This window comes from Dioscorea cayenensis, unplaced genomic scaffold (assembly GCF_009730915.1).
Source record: "Dioscorea cayenensis subsp. rotundata cultivar TDr96_F1 unplaced genomic scaffold, TDr96_F1_v2_PseudoChromosome.rev07_lg8_w22 25.fasta BLBR01001589.1, whole genome shotgun sequence".
Taxonomy (NCBI): Eukaryota; Viridiplantae; Streptophyta; class Magnoliopsida; order Dioscoreales; family Dioscoreaceae; genus Dioscorea; species Dioscorea cayenensis.
The window spans coordinates 10,990-36,351 of NW_024087980.1; the positions used below are offsets into that span (position 1 = coordinate 10,990).

General features: G+C 37.4%; 3 protein-coding genes across 3 annotated transcripts; all 3 read left to right on the plus strand.

The window, feature by feature from the left end:
• Positions 1 to 15,523: 15,523 nt before the first annotated feature.
• Positions 15,524 to 17,374, plus strand: LOC120256728. Its single transcript, XM_039264407.1, has 2 exons — positions 15,524 to 15,973; positions 16,259 to 17,374. Exons 1-2 carry the CDS (start codon positions 15,524 to 15,526, stop codon positions 17,372 to 17,374), a joined length of 1,566 nt encoding a protein of 521 aa, XP_039120341.1.
• Positions 17,375 to 20,816: 3,442 nt separating this feature from the next.
• LOC120256729 (probable leucine-rich repeat receptor-like protein kinase At1g35710) lies at positions 20,817 to 22,288 on the plus strand. Its single transcript, XM_039264408.1, has 2 exons — positions 20,817 to 22,166; positions 22,283 to 22,288. Exons 1-2 carry the CDS (start codon positions 20,817 to 20,819, stop codon positions 22,286 to 22,288), a joined length of 1,356 nt encoding a protein of 451 aa, XP_039120342.1.
• An 8-nt stretch (positions 22,289 to 22,296) lies between these two features.
• Positions 22,297 to 24,719, plus strand: LOC120256727 (MDIS1-interacting receptor like kinase 2-like). Its single transcript, XM_039264406.1, has 3 exons — positions 22,297 to 23,732; positions 23,884 to 24,280; positions 24,702 to 24,719. The coding sequence occupies exons 1-2, from the start codon at positions 22,325 to 22,327 to the stop codon at positions 24,267 to 24,269; spliced, it is 1,794 nt and encodes a 597-aa protein (XP_039120340.1). The 5' UTR covers positions 22,297 to 22,324; the 3' UTR covers positions 24,270 to 24,280; positions 24,702 to 24,719.
• Positions 24,720 to 25,362: the final 643 nt, after the last annotated feature.

Sequence of the window (25,362 nt, forward strand, 5' to 3'; positions counted from 1 at the left end):
TTATACCACCAGAACTTGGGGATCTATCTTCATTACAAGCTCTAGATTTGTCAAGCAACTATTTGAGAGGAGAAATACCATTATGGTTGGAGAATTGCAGTAAATTGCTCTCTCTCAAATTGAGCAATAATAAACTAAGTAGAGCGATTCCTTCTCAACTTGGTAACTTGAATTTACATGAAGTTCTAGACTTGAGCCACAATTTATTCACAGGAGAAATACCAGCACAACTTGGCAATTTAATGATGTTGCAAGAGTTGAATTTATCACACAACGAGTTGGTTGGCCACATTCCATCTTCTTTTCAATCAATGGCAGGCTTAACATCATTGGATTTATTTTATAATTTTCTAGAAGGTCCTGTGTCAGAGAACCATTTCTTTCAAGCAGCTCCCCTTGGGTGGTTTACTCACAATAAGGGCTTATGTGGTCAAGTGCATGGCTTACCACCTTGTCGTCAATCACAGTTAGTAAGTAGAGGTAATGTAGGAAGACATCACAAAATGGTTATCATGATTGTTCTTTTGATATTTGGCATCTTATTTTTGATAATTGGAGTATTCACATTGCTTTATTATAAGAGAAAGAAGTCCAATGCAAATAACACAAGGAAAGAATTTGATGAACATTTCTTCTCCATTTGGGGAGTCAATCATGGAATGGAAGTATACAAAGAGATAATTAGATCGACAGAAAATTTTGATGAGAAGTATCAAATTGGTATAGGAGCTTGTAGCATTGTCTATAAAGTAACAATATCATCAGGAGCGACACTTGCTATCAAGATAATTCAAAAAGAAGAAGGAGCCCAAATGAATGAGCAAGCTTTTCAAAATGAAATACAAGCATTAACTGAAATTCGGCATCAAAATATTGTGAGGTTTTATGGTTTTTGCTCAACTAATAAATTCAGTTTTCTTGCATATGAATATAAGGAGAGAGGAAGCCTGGATGCCACTCTTAGATCTGAACAGGGAGCAATGAACTTGGATTGGATCAAGAGAGTCAACATTGTACGAGACATTGCTTAAGCTTTATCTTACTTACATCATGATTGTAATCCACCTATCGTTCATCGAGACATAACAAGCAACAATATTCTTCTGGATGAAAAGTTCAAGGGTTGTGTTGCAGACTTTGGTATTTCTCAAGTATTAAAACCTAATTCCTCACATTGGAGTTTGCAGCACATATGGGTATATGGCACCAAGTATGTATGCATCTCCGAATAAATTTGATTGCTTCTTTTATTCAAACTCTCTTATAATTAGACTTACCCATGTGATTAGATTTATCAACCTATGAACAATGATGGAGTGAACTAAACGATTACAATTTTTGCTGGATTTGTATTTGCAGAGCTTGCTTATGTAATGAGAGTGACTGAAAAATGTGATGTATATAGTTTCAGAATTGTAGCACTTGAAATGATACATGGAACACATCCGGGGGATCTCCTACACAACTTATCATGAGCATGCTAGTGAAAGATATGCTAGATCCATGTCTTCCCATTCATATAGCGGATCAAGTGACCACAAACCAAGTGCTTTCAGTAATTTTAATAGCAATGCAGTGCATCGATATTGATCCACAGGCTCGCCCTACAATGCAACAAGCATCTCAAAGATTGTCTTGCCCAAAGTCTTTGCCATCATCATCTGACATCTATTTTTTTCAAGCACTTACCCTTGATCACCTTATAAACATTGTGTGAACTCATATTGATGATCAAGCGCATGAATAATGGGAACTAACAAAAGGAATATATATATATATATATATATATATATATATATATATATATATATATATATATATATATATCCTAGTAAAGAAGGTATGATTCAATTTTTATTCTCTCATTCTCCTAAGTTTCTTTAATTAGATACATATCCTTACTTAATATCCAGTAAGACCGGTACTTTGCATTTAAATTTTTTGTTTGATTGAATTCATGGTATAGTAGCAAATATTTCAGTATCTTGTTAAACTTTAGCCATGCTTATTAACAAAAAATAAATGTGCTTACATTTTAATCAACCATTTGCATTTATTATGAGAAAAATTTTCTTATGCAAATCACATCAATCAAAATAAATGTTAGATTGAATAATTTATATATATATAGACCTACTTTTGCCAATATTAATTTGCTTTTCTAAGTGTATAATATGATGAAAACTTATATTATATATTCCTGGTTCAATGCGGCTCATATTGCTAAGCATCCTAAACATATGGGTGTTGGATCTCTGTGCTTCACCTTTACCAATCAAAAGTCACAATCCTAGTCGCTCAAGAGATGAGGGTAATCTTGACCTTGAGTTTTTCAAAGCAGTCCACTGTTAAGCTTGTTACTCCCATCCCTTGGTTCTCCTTATCATTGTTATTTTGAATTGTTGTAAAGAATTCTCTTCTTTATCTTTGTTATTTTGTATTGTTGTAAAGAATTCTCTTCTTTATCTTTGTTATTTTGTATTGTTGTAAAGAATTCTCTTCTTTATCTTTGTTTTTTTGTATTGTTGTAATTAACTCATCTTTTATTTTAATAAAGTGGTTGTTCTATTTTATAAGAAAAACTTGCTTATTGAAACTTTGTTTTTCCTACATGTTTTTTTTAGGGAAGAGCTCATAGAGCTGAATTTATTAAAATAGTGGAAAAATTACAAAGAGTTCAACATTAAAAATAGGACCCAAAACAAAACAAAATACAAACACCCAGAAAAACCACACCAATACAATCAAAAACAACAACAAAACTAGAACACAAAACCCACGCTGTGAAAAGCCATCATAATCTAATGCGACAGCTCACATCCCTGGAAAAACAGAGATAGCATATGCAAATTTATGTCAAAGAGAGCTTAAAAGCGGGGAGGCCCAAGACTTAGGGATGAGATGCATGCGAGGCCACTCTGCACTCTGAAGGATGGAATTCATGCTATTAATCCAATGCCGAAGTCTGCAATCAGATGTAAAATTCAGTGAAATTGTCTTGCTGGATGCTGATCCCGTGATGAAGAAGTGCTTGATGATTAATCCGGTGTCACTTTGAAGCTTGAAGAGCAAGGTTGATCGCCCTGACAGGTCCGCTCACGCTCACTCTTTTGCATGTACTGGACAAGCACCTGCCAACAACACAGAATAATTAGATGAGACACAAAAAAAACTCACATCCCCTACCTCCGACGCCGCATTCCAGTAGCTAGCAACAAAAAGGAAAGGCCCATCTCCGAAAGAGAAATTGTTGAGTATCAAACGAAATCCTGACTTGTCAGCATGGGAACAGGAGAAATCCCTTGCATGAGCAAAGACCCGAGAGACAATGACCAAACTGGTGGCAAAGGAGCCCCAGAAAATTTTGTCACACCTATTCTTTGACAAAAACCAAGCTGTAAAAGCGATGACTGCCTTAGCAAAGGAGGATGTCAAAGCACAGGTGAGCCACTCACCAGAGCAAAAACCACTAGTAAAAGAAATTGGAATATTGAGTTTAGAACTGACATGCCACCAAACTTCTCTAGCCATATTGCATGAATATAAAAGATGCTCAATTGATTCGTACTCAAGATTACACATGACACATAAAATTCCTGGGCCCCAGATTAATGGAATAAAGATAATCAGAAGTGCTAACCCTTCCCTTGAAAGTTAGCCAAAAGAAATGTTTGACCCATGGAGCCACATTTAAGTCCCATAGCTTCTTCCAGCCCAACCAACTATCAGCCCAGCAGGGAGGACTATTAAGATAACGATAGACAGTAGCCGAGATACTACAATTCACAGATTTAATAGACCAAACCCATTGATTATTACCAGTAATATCAAGGACACCCAGTTTCGGAAGAAAACAATCCAACCAATCTCCAAATAACAGGCCGAGTTTATGAAAATCCCAAGCTCCATTGTTACAAAAGTCAGAGACAGCTAATGAATCTAGATTTAAATTAACATTAAAGTAGGTAGGACAAAGCGAGAGAGGAACCTCAGAGCACCAGGGATGATTTAATAAAGAAGTCTGATAAGGGTTGACAGAATTAATTCTCAAGCTGGGACTAATTTTGATTGCTGTATAACAGAGTCCCCTAAAAAACCATGAGCAACTAGAGGGGATGGAATCCCTCCAAAAATTAACCGAGCCATACTTAAGATACAAAATATCAACCCAGAGGTAATTATCATAATTGAGATACTTAAACACATTTTTGGCCATAAGAGAATGCTTAGCAAGAACAAGGTTTCTGATTGCAAGATCCCCCTCAGTCTTAGGAATAGTAAGATCATTCCAAGCAACAGCATGGATGCCCTTTCCATTGCTACTCTTACTCCAAAAGAATCTCCTAACAATTCTATGGATCTCCAAGAGGATAGAATCATATATCAGGTACACAGACAGATAATAGATAGGGAGGGATAGAAGAAAAGAATTGACGAGCACAGCCGTGGCAGCAGGAGATAGTTTTGAATGCATCCACCGAGAGCAACGGTTTTTAATGTTGTCAGTGAGGACAGCAAAGGTGGATCTAGCCAAACACTTGGGAGAAATTAAGGATAGAGCAAATACGATTAGCCACCCACTTATTAGCCCAGGTTGGGAAATAAATAATAGACTTAGAAACATTAAGGGTTTGGCCAGAAATTTTGCCATAGAAATAAAGACAAAGCTTGATAGATCTAGCAGCTTTACGAGACGCCTGAGTAATAATAACTAAATCATCAGCAAACATAAGATGATTAAAGTTTACTCGAAGTCTAGTATCAAAACTCGGGACATAATCATTAGCTAGAGCAAAGTTCATAATAGAGGTGAGGTTTTGAGAAACAAGGATGAACAGGTAAAAGAAAATAGGATCACCCTATCTGATACCTTTGGAGGAGATAATCCAAGGGGTGGGCTGTCCATTGATGTGGAAAGAAAAAGAAGTGGACGTGATACAGGATTTTATCCAGGAAATCCAAACAAAAGGGAAACTCATTTTGGTAAGAGTAGCAAGAATTACACTCCAACTAATCGTATCATAGGCCTTCTCTTTATCTATTTTGATTAACATCCTTTGGGGGAGGCTTCTACAATCAGTCTCAATCGTATGGGCAACTTCTTGCAAAGCAATAATGTTGTCAAAGGGACAATGACCTGAAACAAAGCCTGCGTGTTCTCTACTAATGAGATTAGGGAGAACAAGCTTCAAACAATTGGCCAAAATTTTAGAAACTATTTTAAAGCACACATTGCATAGAGAGATGGGTATGTAATCAGTAATAGACAAAGGATTGTCTTTCTTAGGGATAAGAGCTATAAATGCTTTCCCCCAAGAATTAGGCATAGTAGAATTAGCAAAAAAAATAATCAACAGCTTCAAACAGACTATCTTCAATATCAGGCCAGAAAAAACGATAGAACTCAGCATTAAAACCATCAGGACCTGGACTTTTACCTGAAGGAAGCTCAAAAACAGACATGCGAACTTCCTCATGAGTAACCTCATGAATGAGGAACTCACAGTCCATAACCGAAAGCTGAGGGAGATTATTAGGAATAGCACTTAAAATATCAGAGAAAGAGTCAGTAGAAGAGCTCGACCACGGATGAGAATAAAAATTCAAGAAAGCATTCTCAATACCCGAGTGATCAGAAAATAAACTACCATTAACATCCTTTACCTGAGTTATATGGATGATATGCTTGCGAATACGAGTAGTATTATGGAAAATTTTAGAATTGGTATCCCCATCACAAACCCAAGCCATGTGTGCACGTTGGGCCCATTTATTAGTGTTTTGCCTCTCCAGAGCTGCATACTTGGCATACACCTCCTCTAAATGAACCTGAGTGCCTTCATCAAAAGTATCAGACAGTTCTAAAGAAGAAATAATAGATTCAGTATTCCTAATATCCATATCAAGATTAGTCAAACCAGCTTTACACCAATTTAAAATATTAGCACGAGATCTAAATAAATGGTGGGTAAAAGCATGCATAGGTGTACCATTAGGGGAGATGGGTATGTAATCAGTAATAGACAAAGGATTGTCTTTCTTAGGGATAAGAGCTATAAATGCTTTTCCCCAAGAATTAGGCATCGTAGAATTAGCAAAAAAAATAATCAACAGCTTCAAACAGACTATCTTCAATATCAGGCCAGAAAAAACGATAGAACTCAGCATTAAAACCATCAGGACCTGGACTTTTACCTGAAGGAAGCTCAAAAACAGACATGCGAACTTCCTCATGAGTAACCTCATGAATGAGGAACTCACAGTCCATAACCGAAAGCTGAGGGAGATTATTAGGAATAGCACTTAAAATATCAGAGAAAGAGTCAGTAGAAGAGCTCGACCACGGATGAGAATAAAAATTCAAGAAAGCATTCTCAATACTCGAGTGATCAGAAAATAAACTACCATTAACATCCTTTACCTGAGTTATATGGATGATATGCTTGCGAATACGAGTAGTATTATGGAAAATTTTAGAATTGGTATCCCCATCACAAACCCAAGCCATGTGTGCACGTTGGGCCCATTTATTAGTGTTTTGCCTCTCCAGAGCTGCATACTTGGCATACATCTCCTCTAAATGAACCTGAGTGCCTTCATCAAAAGTATCAGACAGTTCTAAAGAAGAAATAATAGATTCAGTATTCCTAATATCCATATCAAGATTAATCAAACCAGCTTTACACCAATTTAAAATATTAGCACGAGATCTAAATAAATGGTGGGTAAAAGCATGCATAGGTGTACCATTAGGCGAAAAGTCCCAGGCCTGCGAACAGCACTATGACAACCAACATAGTCCAACCAGAAACTATTAAAGCGAAAAGGACTACAAAGTTGTCTATTAGATAAATTAATTGTCAGCAAGAGGGGAGCATGATCAGAGGAAACCTTCGGGAGATGCTGAAGACTGGTCGATCTACAAAGAGAGGACCACTCTAAGTTGATCAACCCCCTGTCCAACCGAGCCCAGCGCCTAGCAGAGCCAGGTTGCTTATTACACCAAGTGAAACTAGGTCCAATGAACTGCAAATCCAGAAGGCTAGTGTTCTCAATAAAATTAACAAAGTGACAAGCCTTGCGGGCATAATAATAGAACGAACCACTCATGTGCTCATCTCGAGTACAGATAGCATTAAAGTCGCCAATAACAAGCCAAAGGACCCCAATAGAGGAAAACCTAGAAAGCTCATGCCACAAAAAACATTGAGAAAGAAAATACACTGAATTTTAAATAATAGAGATAATACAATTACCAAAATGATGCGGAGAAATGATCACGTGAAGTGTCCTCCGAGAGATGGCTATCAGAAAGACCTTACCTAAGATTTTCCGCCAAGCAACCAAAATGCCCTTTGAATAACCATCGGCAAGGATTGCAGTCCAGTCCCACGAAGCAGGAAGACAATGACAAAATCGATTAACACGATCATCATTAGCTCTAGTCTCCGTAAGACAAATCATGGCCAACTTATGCTTCCGTATAATCTTAAGGACTTGATTAGAGGTATCCCTCGCAGAGATGCCCCTGCAATTCCAGCATATGATTTTAAACAAATTCATCATAACAATAATAACAAAGAGAGCTCAAAGGAAAAAGTCCAGTAAAAGCATTAAAGGAAAATGTAAACCCAAAAGAACAAGAATAAGCCAAAAGTTATCGGTCCTTTGTTGCAAGATCCACTCTACCCTTCTTGAGAGAAGGCAGAGAAACCTGTGACCCTTCCGGATTAAAGCATCTCTTCTAGCTTCCGCTTGACACTGACTGAGAGTCATAAGATTATCTGGTTTTGTGGTTGATGAAAATGATGTATGGAAGAAACAAAAAAAAAACTAAAGCTCTATGAAAGTGGGGCTTAAAATAGATTGAATAAGTTATTATTATGATTTTCACGACCACGATTTGGTTAACATTTCTGGATTCTTAGGTTTGAACATCTCCTACCACCCACCCTGGCTTTTTTTCGGGGTCAAATTCCTACATAATGTGATTTCAAGGCTCAAGGCTTTAACTTCCAAGCCTAGAATATGATCCTACTTGGGATTCTTTCTTATTTTCAGATCTTTCTGCAAGCCTTGATGATATTCTTGGAGTACTAACTGCCTTGAAGAACATGCAACAGCAACATGCAATGACATTATCATGGTACCATCCTCTGCCCTTGTGTTTCTTTCTTTCTTTCTTTCTTTCCATTCTTTTTTGGTGTGTGTGTGTATCAGAGTTAATATTTCTTAACTTGTGACTGTCATATCTTTATGTGACTACAAGTTTAAGCAGTTCACCGAACCATTTGTAAGTCACCAAACTATCAATTATGCTGAACTACATTAGTTACAATTGTATCCAACCAATCCTGCATGTCGAAATCGATCATCCTTTATTTATTTTTAAGATGATATTAGTTTTGAAGGAAGTACTACTCTTCTCCAATTTTTGGTGCTTAGATGTGCAAAGTTGCGAACACTTGATTTATTAGTCTATGGATAATTAAAAAGAAAAAAATCGCTAAATCTATGTATATACCTGCGAATATTCAGCAGGACTATTACCTTTGCATTTGTACAGATTTTTTTAAAAAATTAATTTGAACTCTCGCCATGCTTTTTACTAAAAACAAATTTTTTACTTTTTATTTTTAACCAACCTTTTTGCATTCCCTGCAAGGAAAAAGAACAGTTCTCATTTAATCACATCCTCTAAAATAAATGCAATCACTCCGCATTTACTGTACATTAATATAAGCTTTAACAGATTATCTGTCATCTTATTGTCATCTTATGCAGAATGTCTGAATTTAATGGAACTATACCTTCTGATTTCAGGCTCTGGTCAACAAGATTGCTAGGGAATTCAGTAGGTTATCTTCCACATATTCTATCAACTTAGAGCAATACCACAAGAATTCAAGGATTTGTCTTTCACCCTGATATTTGGATTTGTCAGGCAACAATATCCAAGCATCAGTACCAACACAAGTTGGAAAACTGCATTGAACTGCATTCCTTGAAGTTGGGCAGTAATAACTGAGTGGAGACATCCCATTGCAACTTGGCAATTTAAATTTGAAGGAACTGTTAGACTTGAGCAACAACTCATACACTAGATATATATGAACCCAACTCAATAAATTAACAGATTTACGAGAACTGATGTTCTGTCTCACTATCAGTTTCTGAAGCACATTCCATACTCTCTTCAGTACATTGATGAGCTTGGTTTCAATAGACCTGTCTCACAATCTTCTACAAAGTTCAATGCATGAAAGCCATTTCTTTTAGAACGCTCAGTTTGCATGGTTCAATGACAACAAAGGCCTGTGTCATTGAGTACTCTGCATGCTTTTACTCTTTGATGAATAGCAATGTTTGAAACAAGCAGTACTAAATCATTATCTTAGTTGTCATTCTGACTAAGAGCATTTTTTTTTCTTTACTGCTAATTGTTGCATTTTCTGTTTCATGGCAAGAGGAAGAAATATGCTTCAGTTGAAATCGGTCGAGAGGTTAATGCATGAGTCTTCGCCATATATCAAACTTATTGGATTTCTCAGGCAGGCTTCAATCAATACGGGATGTGGGGAGAAGCAATCTGATGAGCTTGCCAAGGTATAAAGTCCTCGCCTTTGCCCGCATTATTCATGGATTTGGTTGTTTTGTGGATGAGTTAGTGTTTTGTTTGTGATTGTTTGAAATATGTGGTGGTTATTTTTGAGGATTATGAACGATTGATTATCAGAATGTTTAGTATCATTTATTAGCCCTTAATGATAGATAATTGTGGTATTATACTTGATCTAAAACGGATGAGAGGCGCAATTTGGTAGGCTGATGGTCTGTAGATTGAAACCACAAACAATGGTATTTTATTCACTACAAGTCTTTTTCAGCAATTTGAGGTTTTATTTGGGGAAACAACCTTTTTGCTGAGTTTTGTATTTTAAAATTAAGTTGGTTCCTGATTGACAGAATTTAACCAAAGGTGATAGTTTGTAGGGTGGCCTTGAATTGGGACAAGCCGTGAATGAAGCACAAAAACATGAACCAAACTGTAGGAACTTCAAGCTAATCCTTAGCCCTTTTTTTTGGTTGGTGAATGTGATTTATATATATGGGAAGAAACGAACATAAAACTATATGAAAGTGGGACTTGAAATAGTTTGCATAAGTTATTATTCTCGTTTTCACAGCCGCCATTTGGTTAACATTTCTGGATTCTTAGCTTTGTACATTTTACTCTTTTTTTCTTTTAATTTTTTTCTTTTTTTTTGGTGGTATAGCTGCTTGAACATCTTGGTCCAGAATTGCTTGTGCCGGGGTTGGGGGTTGTTAAATTCCTGCACAATTTGATTTTTCAAGGTGCAAGGCTTTGTGTTGAATACATCACAGTTGAGGATTGCTATTCATCTTGAAAATAAAGGGGTAACATACATACAAAGTCTAACACTCAACTCCTCTCTTCTATTTGAAATGGGTTAGAACATGTAGTATCTATGATCAATTTATATTGTTTGATGGGATAATTCTAAGTTAAATTTAAATTGCCAGCATCTTACTGAAAGCTAAACATGAAGTAGCTGTAACACTCTTCTCTTTTTCTTTATCCTCATTTGATTTGGCTATAGACAGCTTCATTAGAATTGGCTGACATTAATGCTCCACAATGGATCCAAAAGAAAGGAGACGTTAGTCAATGAATACCATCAAGTGCTTAATAACCTTCAAATTGATAATATTTTGATCATATTTATTTAATTACTTTACTTTATTTTATTTTATTTTATTTTATTTTGCAATGTCATAGGGTGTTTCATGCCTTCGGAACATGACCCAAAAAATTCTGAAAGAGAATGAAGATCTGGGTAAAGTACTGTCTTCAATGTTGTTTTGTTGTACCTGAGTGCTTCACACTGTGAAAACTGTAGGTTTTCTATCTGAAAGGAGTTAATTTATGCAGGCACTGGTAATTCTATCTCGCCTTATTTTGTTTTCTGTTTACTGCATCTACATCTGTTCCTACAATGAACTATAGGATATGACACCTTTCATGATGTAACTTCGTCAACTATATCTTTTTATAGCTAGGAGACTTCCAACATGTCATTTTGGTTAAATTATCTCTAATTTACTAGCTTTAAAATTTTATACTTTACTTGTATGAAAGATTCAAAAATTCTTTTCTTTTTATCAAAATGGGTAAACCAAAAAATTTCTCAAACATTCTTTATTCAGCTATTAGTTTCTTTGCAAACGGCAAAAAGTAGCTGTACCTTTTCAAGCCACCTTTTACCATTTCGCTCTTGTTTTGAAATTAAGGGAGGTGGAATTTTTGAAGATTGTTTAAATGATTCAACAAAAAAAATTGCAATTCTAACAGCTATTTTGATGTATATTGTTATCTACCAAGACTTGTCTGTTGAGAACTTATCACTTGAAGGAGGATTTGATGCAGAACTTGATTCTCACTTGAACTCATTGAGAGAGAAGCTTGTTGCAGTAAGTATCTGCCATTTGCTCATGTTTCCTTGGTTTCCTTCAATTCTGCTTCTTTGGAGACAATTGCAAATTTTCAAGGTTGGGAGGAATCTTCACAGCTTTACAGAGAGATCCAAGCTCTGGAAAAACAAGCTTGCCTTAACAACAGTTATGATGCATCCCTTGCTGAGATGCTATTCCTGTATGAGCAGAACTTGATGCATAAGATGTTTCAAGGTATAATTTAACTTCTAAACACCTAGAAAACATTCTTTTGTTTGCTAAGAGATCTTCCTCTATAGCATTTTAAACCGTGGTAAATAAGTGTATGTACTTCTACAGTTCTACTAAGGATGCATTTCTTTCTTTCCTACTCTAGTCTTTGATCTTGGGGACCTTGATTGTTTCATCTTCATTTCTTCTTTCATCCAGTTCAGGTTTGATAAAGAGGAATCCCATGGTTATATGGAAACTAATTATATTTCCTTTGCATGCGCTTCAGTTGATGAATTACAAAGAAATCTTTTGGTTCAAAAGTTATATGCAAACTAGTTATATTTAAACTAGTTATATTTCCTTTGCATGTGCTTCAGTTAATGACAAAACTAGTGGAGTCACTTGAGCTGCCTAAATAACAGTTTTTTGTTGTCCTTGCTTGATCATGCTTTTTTCTTAGACTGGATAGCCATCCATGGTTCCCTCTTTTGTATGATATTGCATACATTCATCAAAAAAAGACCTTAAGTGGTTTTGCTTAAAATTAGTGTATTATTACTATGCCATGTGTAAATCCTTTCCATTGCTTTACCTCAATTTGGCCAAATGACTTGCTAGCTTTTCGGAGGTAAAGAAGGTGGCATCAGTACTGAAATCAAGAGCTGAGGCCATTCAGATCAAAAGAGCAAAATATATGGAACCTCTGATAGATGGGAAAATAAGCTCACCAAGTTTCAAAGACCACATGTGTTTAGATAACCATGGTAATACATAATTTAATATGTTGCATACTGTTATCACCTGTAAATTATAGAAATTAAATCCTAGAATATGATCCTACTTGGAATCCCTACTTATTTTCAGATCTTTCTGCAAGCCTTGACGATATTCTTGGAGTACTAACTGTCTTGAAGAACATGTAGCAGTCAACATGCAAGGACATTATGTCATGGACCTTGCAAGAAACGACAAAGGTCTTCTTCTTCTTTTTTATTTTGATATAACACACAATGTAGGGAGAGAAAACGCTCCTCTCTGAGCTCCTGACCCCTCCCCCTTTCACCTGAAATGCTTCTCCATTCTCCATCGTCCCCCTTGCCATGGCAAGCGGGGACAGGTAACAAGCCCCTCCTTCCCTCCAGCAGCCTAAATCGTGGGCATAAATTGCCTCTAAACTTCGTCAATCCTCAAATAATTCACCACTCCACAATCCTCACATTCTTAATAAAATCAAAGACTCCACTACCGACTTCATCCGCCTAGATGGTGATACCATGAGTAGAGCCCGCTTGAAGTTCCAGCATGCTCTGTACGGTAAGCTATTTGGGAAACCCTCCATCTTCGACCAAGTTAAGACTGAGCTTCTCTCCAAATGGAGTGCGTTTGGAGAGATTCTCATATCTGATTTACCCAATGGATTCCTACTGGTCAGATGCTCTTCTCAATAAGCCATGCAACATATTCTCTTGGATGGACCCTGGTCCATTAATGGAGTTATTCTCCAACTCTCACCATGGAAACCTTTCTTTGAACCTACTTTTGCTAAACTTAATACTGCAGTCATATGGATCCAGCTCCATAACCTTCTTGTGGAGTTTTAGGAAGGAGAAACACTCGAAACGATTGCTAATCAGTTTGGTTCTCTCATTAAGGTGGATGATTTCACTTCCTCGTTGAGTAGGTCTAAATTTGCTCGTCTCTGTGTTGAGATCAAGCTGTCCAAGCCGCTCAGTCGTGGCTTCTGGATCAGTGAAGACCTGCATATAGTCTTCGTGGTTGTTATGTATGCAAAATTCCCGACTTTTGCTCTACCTGCGGAATGATCGGGCACGACACTAACTCCTGCTCTTCGTCTACGTCGCTTGGTGCGGTGAGACCGCTCCGACCTGCCCCTCATGGCAAGTTAAAACCGGTCCTACCCTAGTATCAAGCCTCGATGACCAGCGCATGGATGACTCCGAGCCCCTGCTGATTGTTCTTTACCGGAAAAATCTTATAGTGCAAATTCAATCCCCGCCGGATACTGATTTTAGCCCCTGGCTCCTGGTTTCCCAATGGCGAGGTAGCTCCCGTGGTCGTGGCGGCAGCTCGCGTGCCAATCACGTGACCCTAGGGGATGTAGCCATTTCGGGTCCCGACGCCATCAAGTCTCGAGGCACGTTATTTCACAACATACGTGTAGGGAAGCGGTTTGCTCCTAGTGGGCGGCAGTCTCCCTCTCACGTCTCCTCTCTTGCAGCCGAACAGTCGCCTATCCCTGTCGGCCAGTCACATCCTAGCCCTTCCGTTGTCTATCCCCTTTCCAATGAAGCGACCTCTTTCCCTAGAAACTCTACTTCTAACTAGGCTGACCACCGCCTTTGACCGCCATTCTAGACACGACTGCATTAGCTGTCACACCCGCAGCTGACCCGCCGCCCATGCTCCCCACTCAAAGCTCGCTCTTCACCTTCCCCCTTTCTTCGAGACCAAATCATAGAGCCTTTCCAAATCCCCACCCCCTGTCATCCGTTCCTTGTTACATCCACCAAACCCCTCTTCTTCTCTTCAAGACCCCTGTTCTCATCCTAGCCTGGTGGATAAGGTCTCCGCTGCTCTTGAGGATGAGGGTATGGAGGAAGATGACACTCAAGATAAAGAATACACAGATGATGATGATGATGATGATGATGATGATGATGATGAAGATGAAGATGAAGCGATGTCTGATGAGGGAGATCCCGATTTAGAACCTGATGATGCAATGACCTTGGTCCAGTACAAGGCTGAAGCTCGGAGAGAGGCCCTCTTCCTAACTCATTTCTTTTCTACTCCTCTGTGTCGGATATGTCATCCAAGAAGTTTTTCTTGCTTTCTTATCACATTAGTTTTCTCATGAATACGACTAAACTCATTTGTTGGAACTGCAGGGGCATCTCCTCGTGAGACACCTCTTCCCGGGTTTTTCGGATCATTCGTGCACATAAACCAGTTGTGGTTTGCCTCGTTGAAACTAGAGCCAACTCTGACCGTTTAGATCACTTTTGCAGAAAAATTCCTAAGAGTTGGGATTGGGTTGCTGTGCTTGCCAACGGCTTCTCCGGCGACATCATTGTTCTTTGGCATAAATCCATTGGCAGGGTCTCTCTTATCGCTGTGTCCAGGCATGCCTTACATATTATTATTACTGATAACTCCTCTAATGACTTCCTTATTTCGTTATTTATAATTCTTCTCACATTCGTAATCAATGTTTCCTTTGGAATGAGCTCTCAAAAATCACTCCTCTTCAAATCCCCTAGCTTGTCGTTGGAGACTTCAACTCCGTGCTCCACACGACTAAGAATAAGGGGGCCCGCTAACTATTATGAGCGCAAAACCCATTTTTTCCTTGATTTTGTGGAAAGAAACAATTTGATTGATCTTAACTATACAGGTCCAGCTTTCACGTGGTGCAATAATTAGTGTGGGCTAGCTGGGCGCTGGGCTAGACTCGACAGATGCCTTATTAATCTTGCTTGGGCCGGTTTTTTCAGATCAAACACCTTAAAACACCTTAATCGTTCCTTCTCTGATCACGCTCCTCTTTTCCTTCTCTCTTCCCCTTCTTCTTCACTTCCTAAAAATATTTTTCGATTTGACAATAGCTGGTTTGATCTTGTAGGTTGCTTGGTGCTTTTCGCCGCATGGGAATCCAATGCAAGCCCTTACGCATCTCTTGTCTCGAACCCGTTACAATCTCGGGGTTTGGCGCCAGTCCGGTATTAACAAGGTTGAATCTGCTCTTATTAATCTTGATAACAAAATCAGTAATCTGGAAAACTCTGACTTCAACTCTATATCTTAATCCCTCCTCATGGATGGCTATGCTAACCTCTCTGCCTTGAAGCGTCAGTGTAGTGTCAAGTGGGCTCAGGGTGCCCTCTTAATGTGGATTAATGATGGTGATAAGAATACCAATTTCTTCCACGCCCTGACCCGTATTTGTGCCTATGCTAACCATATCTCACAAGTCGTGGATTCCAATGGAAACACGTGCTGCGAACATGAGCACATTGAGCAAGCCTTCCTGCACTACTATAAAAATCTCTGGACCACTCTGAATAATACTTCCGTTGGTATCCTTGACGCTCTTCCCACCGCCCTGCCATGTCTATCAGCTACTAAGTCAGATATGCTATGTCGGGAGGTCTCTAGAGACGAAGTGTATCATACCATCTCTGCCCTTCTCGCAGGTAAGTCTCCTGGTCCTGATGGGTTCAACTCCAAATTCTTTACAAAGTTTTGGCCTATCATTGGGGATCAGGTTTTCTCTGCCATTAGATTCTTCTTCAATAATTCATACATACCTCCCTCTTGGTGGAAAACGTATATCACTCTCATTCCTAAAAAAGACAAACCCAAGTTGGTTTCTGATTTTTGGCCGATTTCTTTATGCAACGTTAATTTCAAAATCATTTCTAAAATTCTTGCAAATTGTTTGCAGCTTGTTCTCCCTAAGTTAATTGGTTGAGAGCAAGTTGGTTTCGTTTCTGATTGTTGCTCCTTTGATAATATTATTACTATTCAAGAGTTTGTGCATACTTTACAGACTGATACCATGAACACCCCTAGGATGTTAATCAAACTTGATATCGAGAAGGCTTACGATACTATAGATTGGAATGCAATTCTTGCTATCATCTCTTGTATGAATTTTCCGGACCATTGGATTTCTTGGGTTTCTACGTGCCTTCAGTCTTGCTCCTTTTCCCTTCTGATTAATGGCAGCCTCTCTCCTTGGTTCTCCTCTTCCAGAGGAGTCCGTCAAGGTGACCCGATTTCATCCTATCTGTTTATCTTAGTTTCTCAGACCCTCACTCACATGCTTAACATTAGTTTTTCCATCAACATGATCCATGGTTTTAACCCTAATCTCTCTAATAACTTCAACCACCTCATGTATGCCGATGACCTCATTCTCATCACGCAGGGCTCTAGAAAAGCTGCCCGTAGTGTTAACCTCTGTCTGGACTTGTATTCAAAGCTCACTAGTCAATGCCCCAATCTGTCCAAATCTCATATTTACTTCCCTTCTTGGTATAATAAGCATGTTTCCAATCGAATTTGTTCAATCCTGAACCTCAAAGCAGCTTCCATTCCTTTTAAATATCTTGGAGTTCTGATTTCTCCCAAAAGAATTGCTTCTTCTGCCTTCATGCACATCGTAGACAAGATTAGTCTCACTTATAAGCGTTGCAGCAATTTCCACCTCTCCCCAACTGCTAAAACTGTCCTGATTAAATCTACTATCCTTTCAATTCCCACTTATACTCTGTCTGTCTACCTAATCCCAGATGGAATTCTATCCGTGATCACCAAGGTGGTCAGGAAATTTTTCTGGAGCAGGGATAGCAATGGAAAGGGCATCCACAATGTGAGTTGGAATGTTATTAATGAAGGTAAGACTGAGGAGGGAATTGGTATCAGGAATCTTGCTCTCGCTAAATATTCTCTAATGGCCAAGCATGTTTTCAAATATTTGAACAATGATGATGCTATTTGGGTCAATATTCTAAAATTGAAATACGGTGATATTAATTTTTGGAAGAACTCCACTCTTGCTAATTGTTCCTGGATTTTTCATAGCATTTTCCGAACTGATGATCGTATTAAACCATTCTGTCGTATCAACTCAGTGAATGTCAATTGCACCTCCCTCAACTAGGACCCTTGGTACTTCGAGATCCCTATTGCTCTCAAACCTACTTACATTAACATGGATGTGGATTTTGATCATTTGTCTATTTCTGATTTGGTTCATGACAATGCTTGGGATGCAACTCGTCTCAATACTACCTTTGGTCCTAATGCTAATATGCAGGAACTAGCCCTTAGTAATATTGACAATAGCTCTGGTAACCATTGGGGCTGTAATCCCATCACCAAGCATATTAATATTTCAATATCTGTGTATAAGCACATGAACCACTTCAATTCTAAATCTGATACTTGGAACGGTTGGGCGATGCTTTGGAAACTTCATACTGCTCCTAAAGTAAAACACTTCCTCTGGACCCTGTTCCATGGCCGGCTCTCTACCTATAACTATCTTTTTCATATGAAACTGGGTCCCAATGCTAATTGTGTCCTTTGTGGCCTCGCCCCAAAAACTACGGATCATCTGTTCTATGAATGTTCTAAATCTCAGTTGATATGGTCTCATTGTAGCTTGCAGGTTAATACTCACATTCACTTCACTAACGGTTTCACATCTGGTAACTGGCTTACTGCTGGCAGCTATTCCATGAAATTAACCTCCACCATTGCTGCCATTGCCTGGTTCATCTAGAAACTTTGTTGTGATGTTATTTTCCGGCATACTAATCCCAGTTTCCCAACTGTTGTCTGCAAAGCTTTGGCTCATGTGCAAGAATATAGCAGAAGCTGTTGTAACCATCTTGGCCAGAAGTTCCTCATGTGCAACTTCTCTAACGCTGTTGGCCTTTTCCTTTTTTCGCACGTTAACTGCAATCACAGCACCAGGGTAAGCTCGATTGGATTCTTCATTACCAATACTGATTATGTCATTCTACTTGCAGGTTGTTGTTCCCATCCGTTGGACGTTGCAACCAAAGATGATCTCTTTGGCCTCAGCATGGTTCTTCGCGTAGCTGCAGACTATCACTACTCTATCAAGCATATTTGCGCCAATAACTCTGAAACTCCTGCAATCATCTATGGACCGGCCCAAGTCACCACCTTGAGCTTTAATTCTCAGATTGAGGATATTAGATCTTTATTGGGCAGTCATGGCTCCCCAAGTATACATTGTATACCTATTTCCTGGATGCATCCTGCTGTCTCTCTTGCTACCTATGGATTTAATTACTCAGCATTGAACCTGTTTCTGTTTGGCCATGAGCTCCCGTATTGGATCATGAAGGCTTTCACTGTTGCTGGCTTTGTGTTTTAGTTAGTTTCGTTGTTCTGGTTCCTGTGTTTTCCTGCTTGTTAGTTAGTTGTGTATCTTATTTTCATTTCAATAAAATAGCCCTTTGGGTTCTCTTTTAAAAAAAAAACATGCAAGGACATTATGGTGTGGTGCCATCTTCTGCTTATTTTTTTGTAAATCTGTGCTTTATTGGATAGATGGATGCTACTTGAAAGCAAGTCTTGGCTCATCAAGATGACAAGTGGTGTCTGTTAGAGTCAACATTTTTTAATTTGTGACTGTCCTGTTTTTCAGTGTCTACTAGTTAAGTAGTTCATTGATGTATTTATTAGTGATTGCTTATAGCAATTTGGAGGTTACCAAACTATCTGAATGCATTGGCTGCAAGTATATATGGTCAACCCTGCATGTCTGTACCATTTGTTGAGTTTGATTGCACAACTGATTAGTTCATAGACTTTATTCAATTTTTGTTTATTTTTATATATACATATATGTGATTGATTTGTTGTAATATGTATAATATTATGCGTATAAAGTTTTTGTTTGTAAAAAGACTAATCATCGTCAAAAGATGGAGTTTGAACATCTCTAGTCAAGGTAAAACTCCTGCTCATTTAAACACTTTATTTGAAACAATAAAAATAATGTTTTTGACTCCATTTTGTATAACAATTATATGTGAATCGTTTTCGACACTATTAATGTAGTACTATAATTTTTTTCTCATATTTGTTTTATTTAATTATTTGAATCATACAGTGTGTTTGTGTGGTGAATATAAATAATCATTGTCATTATCATTGAAATGTTCAATGTAGACCTTGACTGTGGAGATCACTCTCATGGACGACCTTGACTATCCACATTTACCCTCTCATTCACGGCACTTCTGTTATATCATTGGACCACAGATGCAAGAAACTTTTTCTATGCACTCAGTTTTTCTCATTCAATGGATTTACAAGCAATGTGATGACCAAATGATGATGCAATATGAGATGAGATGTTGAAATTTTGTTCATATTATTTTGCTACATGTCTGTCTTGCATGCTTTGTATGTCCTTACCCCTTGTTTTGCAATTTATATTATCTTCATTTGGAGCTCGCTTCTTCTCTATTTATTGAGAAGTCATTGAAGTCCATGAATAATCCCTACCATTGAGGCCTATCATTTTGAGCTCATATCAGCATGAAAATCATGATGATATAACCAAAGTGAATGTCTTCCATGTCTAGAGACTTGCTAGAAATATTTTATGAGTTTTAGCATGGAATCACTGAATATTGGATTGCAGGGTAAAACAATCCACTGCACTGGACAGTGGTTGTTGAAAGTTTTTTTTGTTTTTTGTTACATATGCCTGTTTTGGCAAACTTTTTAAATTTGCAAGACTATTGAAATTATGTAGAAATTTTAAACAATTACAATCAAAGTTTGAAAATTATATTATTTTTGAGGCATATATTTTTATTGAGTATTTGTGAATTTTAGAAACTCATAAAAATTTTTTTTTTTTTTTGGCAAAACGGATAAATCACAATTTATTATAAGAAATGGGAACAAAAAGACGAAACTCAAAAACTTTGAAAATATTGGACAACATATATGTACCTGGCTAGGTTGAAATAACTGAACTGTGATTTATTTTAGGCCACTTATCATTAATTGTAATTTGACTATGTTGTCTAATTGTTTGCAATGGAGATACTGCCAAGAAGAATTTTAATATTGAAGTATAGAACATGCATCTTTTGCTTATGAATTTTTCCACATTGTTTTTTGGTTTGAGTAGAATAATCAAGACCAAGTCTCATTTGATTATTCCTTCTTGATGACAATTAATGACAGTGAGACATCATGGCAGAAACCACAAATATTACAAATGTTACATCAAGCCTCATCACAGTTTGTGGAAAAGTATTTTGTAATCAAGACTGGTAATTAGTTGTTAACAACAATGTGATCGTCATGCCTAGCTGTCAAACTGCATATGATTGAATAACAGTAATGCTTACTTTTAAGATGACAGTAATTATTATGTGAATCATCATCTTTCATTTTGTGATGCTATATAAAAAAAAGGTGCTCAAGGCCCTCCTAACAAAACCACAAGAACATGTCCAGAGGCTTTCTACGAATAATATATACTTTCAAAAATGAAATCTTGGCTTCCCTCAAAGTTCACCAACTTCAACTCAAAAATATTGATGATGGCGGTGCTTTCACTCTTGGTACTGTTCTTCTCCAATCTCTGTTTTCCTGTTTTGAATGTGGCAACAGCTTCAAATATTGAATTCCAAGGGAGGGCTCTTCTTCAATGGAAGATGGCCCTTAAAACACAAGAACTCCTCGACACCTGGACATCAAAAACCAGTCCATGCAACTGGACTGGAATCACTTGCAGATATAATGGCCATCGCATGCCAACCATCACCAGGGTCCAACTGGGACAGTTGGGACTAGAAGGGGAGCTGGAGACTCTCAACTTCTCAGCTCTGCCATCACTCAGAGTTCTCAACCTCAGCAACAACCATGTACATGGATCCATCCCTACATGTATTTCAGCTCTCTCCAAGCTCACCATCCTTGATCTCTCTGCCAACAATCTCACAGGTATCATCCCATCAGAGCTTGGTAATTTGACAAGGCTCAAGACCTTGTGGCTCTTTGAGAATCAGATAAGTGGTTCCATACCTCTTTCTTTTGGAAAGCTTAAGAATTTGAATTCGTTAGACATCTCTGCAATTTCCTTAGTTGGTTCCATCCCTCTAGTGTTTGGAAATTTGACCAAACTAAATGTTTTATATTTATGGGGAAATGACCTCGATGGCTCTATCCCTTGCGATATTGGGAATCTTGTAAATTTAAGAGATTTTGAAATATCTGACAACCAAATAACTGGTCACATCCCACATAGTATTAGAAACCTAACCAAGCTTGAAACTTTTTATCTAAGTGGAAATAACATAAAGGGATCCATTCCTGGCGAAGTTGGGAATCTAATGAACTTGAGAGATTTTAACATATATGACAACCAAATGACTTGTCCCATCCCAGATTGCATTAGAAATTTGACTAAACTTGAAAGTTTACACCTAGGCAAAAATAACATAAATGGTTCCATTCCTAGTGAAATCGGGAACCTACTAAACTTGAGAGATTTTGGATTATATGAAAACCAAATAACCAGTTCCATCCCACCTCGCATTGGAAATTTGACCAAACTTGAAAGTTTTTACCTAGGTAATAATAACATAAATGGCTTCATTCCTAGTGAAATTGGGAACCTAGTGAACTTGAAATATTTTGGATTGTATAAAAACCAAATAACTGGTTCCATCCCTCCTTCTCTTGGAAGTTTGAAATGTCTCATTTATTTAAATTTAGACAACAATCATCTCTCTGGCATATTGCCCATTGAAATTTCAAACCTTACAAATTTAATGTATCTTCAATTGTCCTACAACAACCTTTCTGATAACCTACCACCAGATTTAGCTAAAGGAGGTTTGCTTCAATATCTTGGTTTGAGTTACAACAATTTCCAAGGCCCCATTCCAGTGAGTTTGAAAAACTCAACAAACTTAGTTAGAGTTCTGCTTGACAAAAACCAATTCATTGGAAATGTCTCTCAAAGCTTTGGTGTTCATCCGCATTTGCAATATATTGATCTAAGCTTTAATAGATTATCTGGCACTTTATCACCATCTTGGGGAGCATGCCTCAACTTGACAAGCCTTTGCATCTCGGGCAACAGAATCAGTGGATTAATACCCTTGGAAATCAGTCAATTGCCAAAGTTACAAAAATTGATATCTCTTCTAACAATCTGGAGGGAAAAATCCCAAGAGAGTTTGGTAAATTATCAAACATATTTCACTTGAATATGAGCAACAATCATCTCACAGGAATTATACCATCAGAATTTGGTGATCTATCTTTATTAGAAATTCTGGATCTATCAAACAATTATTTGACAGGAAAAATACCAATACACTTGGGGAATTGTCTTAAATTGAACTCACTCAAGTTGAGCCGTAATGAACTAAATGGAGCCATCCCATTTCAACTTGGTAATTTGAACTTACATGACATTCTGGACTTGAGTCACAATTTACTCATGGGTGAAATACCACAACAACTAAGCAAGTTGTTAGAGTTACAAGAGTTGAATTTATCACATAATGAGTTGGTCGGTCACATTCCATCTTCTTTCCAATCAATGGCAAGCTTAACATCATTGGATTTATCTTATAATTCCCTGGAAGGTCCAGTTCCAGAGAATCATTTCTTTCAAGTAGCTCCCCTTGAGTGGTTTACCCACAATAAAGGTTTATGTGGTCAAGTACATGGTTTACCTCCATGTCATCAATTCCAGTTAGTAAATACAGGTGATGTAGAAAAACATCACAAAATCATTATCTTGATTGTTCTTTTGGTATTTGGCTACTTATTTTTGATAATTGGAGTATTCGCATTACTTTATTATAAGAGAAAGAAATCCAATACAAATGACACAAGGGAAGAATTTGATGAACATTTCTTCTTCATTTGGGGAGTCAATCATGGAAAGGAAGCCTACAAGGAGATTGCTAGGGCGACAGAAAATTTTAATGAGAGGTATCAAATCGGTAGTGGATCTTGTAGCATCATCTATAAAGCAACAATATCATCAGGAGTGACACTTGCTATCAAGAAAATTCAAAAAGAAGAAGAGCCCCAAGTATATGAGCAAGCCTTTCAAAATGAAATACAAGCATTGACTGAAATTCGACACCGGAATATTGTGAGGTTCTATGGTTTCTACTCTACTGATAAATTCAATCTTCTTATATATGAGTATATGGAGAGAGGATGTTTGGGTGCCACTCTCAAGTCTGAACGTGGAGCAGTGGAGTTGGATTGGACTAAGAGAGTTGGCATTGTACGAGATATTGCTCAAGCTTTATCTTACTTGCATCATGGTTGTGCTCCACCGATCGTTCATCGAGACATAACTAGCAACAATATTCTTTTGGATGAAGAGTACAGGGCTTGTATTTCAGACTTTAGTATTTCTCGACTGCTAAAACCTAATTCATCACATTGGAGTTTGCTTGCGGGCACGTATGGATACATGGCACCAGGTATGTATATATCTCATAATCATTTTGTTGCTCCTTCTATTCAGACTCTCTTGTAATTAAATTAATTTGTTAGGTTTATCAACCTTGAAAATGAACAATGATGAAGTGAATTTGAACTACCACTAAACTTTACTTGATTTGTATTGTGTAGAGCTTGCCCATGTAATGAGAATGACCAAAAAATGTGACGTTTATAGTTTTGGGATAGTAGCACTTGAAGTGGTACATGGATCACATCCTGGGGATCTCCTAAGCAACTTATCATTGAGTATGCTAGTGAAAGAAATGCTAGATCCACGTCTTTCCCTTCATATTGCTGATCAAGTGACCATAAACCAAGTGCTTTTAGTGATTGTAATAGCAATGCAGTCCATTAATAACGATCCACAAGTTCGCCCTACAATGCAACAAGTATCTCAAAGGTTGTCTTCTCCAAAGTTATTGCCAACATCTGACAACCACTCTTTTCGAGCACTTACACTTGATCACCTCATAAACATTGTACAAGTGGATATTGATGATCAAGCGCATGAATAATGGGAACTCAGGTACAATTAAGTCTCTTTCCGCTAAGGTTCTTTAGTTAGATGCATATATATATATATATATATATATATATATATATATATATATATATATATATATATATATATATATCCTTGCTTAATATCTAATATTACTAGCACCGTTCATTTATATATATTTCTAATTGTTTAATTGAAATAGTTGCAAATATTTCAATATCTAGTTGAACTTTAGCCATGCTTATCACTAAAAGAAAAAAAGTGCTTATATTTTAATCAACCTTTTGCATTTGTCACGAGAGAAAATTTTCTCATGCAAATCACATCGGCCAAACTAAATGAGCTTGAATGGCATTATATAGACCTACTTTTCCAATATAAATTTGTCTTGTCTAAGTGTATAATAAGATGAGAACTAATATTATATATTCTTGGTTTAATGCAGCTCATATTACTAAAAGTCGTCCCAAACATGGATGTTGAATCTTTGTGCTTCACCTTACCAATGAAAAAGGCACAATAGTTACTCAAGAGAGCTAGGGTGATCTGATCTTGAGTTTTCAAAGCGATCCACTTTTTGTGTTTGTTTGTCTTGGTCCTCCTTATCTTCGTTAGTTTGTGATGTTGTAATGAACTCTCTTTTTTATCTTCATCATTTTGTATTGCTATAATTAACTCCCTTTTTATTTTAATAAAGTGGTTGTCCAATTTTGTTTTTCCTACATGTTGATAGGGTGGTAAACAAGTTAAGTTTAATCCTGCTAGGTTCAATTTGAGCACTGCTTGAAATTTCTAGTTGAGTTTAAGCTTTATAGAGCCAAATTAGAGCAACTCATGAGTAGCTTGATAAATTAAAAACCCTAGCTACCTATTGAGTTGATTATTCTACATTTCTATTAATTCATCCCTTGCAGTTTCCTTCTGTTTTTGAAAATAAATAAAAAAGAGATCCATGCCTCTATCCATTTAACTTGGGAGAAGTTCGTTGTTTCTTAAAGTCTAAAAATTTTCATTGGAAATATTTTCTATCAATGGTAACCTTCTTACAAATAATGCAACCCCTTCCATGCTTTATATCTTGACTTAGCAAGTTCTGCATTCATATT

Coding starts and splice junctions, on each gene's coding strand:
- LOC120256728 (XM_039264407.1), top strand. CDS start 15,524: ATGGATGGCTATGCTAACCTCTCTGCCTTGAAGCGTCAGTGTAGTGTC. Junction 15,974..16,258: donor GGCCTATCATTGGGGATCAG/GTTTTCTCTGCC, acceptor CATACTTTACAG/ACTGATACCATGAACACCCC.
- LOC120256729 (XM_039264408.1), top strand. CDS start 20,817: ATGGCGGTGCTTTCACTCTTGGTACTGTTCTTCTCCAATCTCTGTTTT.
- LOC120256727 (XM_039264406.1), top strand. CDS start 22,325: ATGCCTCAACTTGACAAGCCTTTGCATCTCGGGCAACAGAATCAGTGG. Junction 23,733..23,883: donor GTATGGATACATGGCACCAG/GTATGTATATAT, acceptor TGTATTGTGTAG/AGCTTGCCCATGTAATGAGA.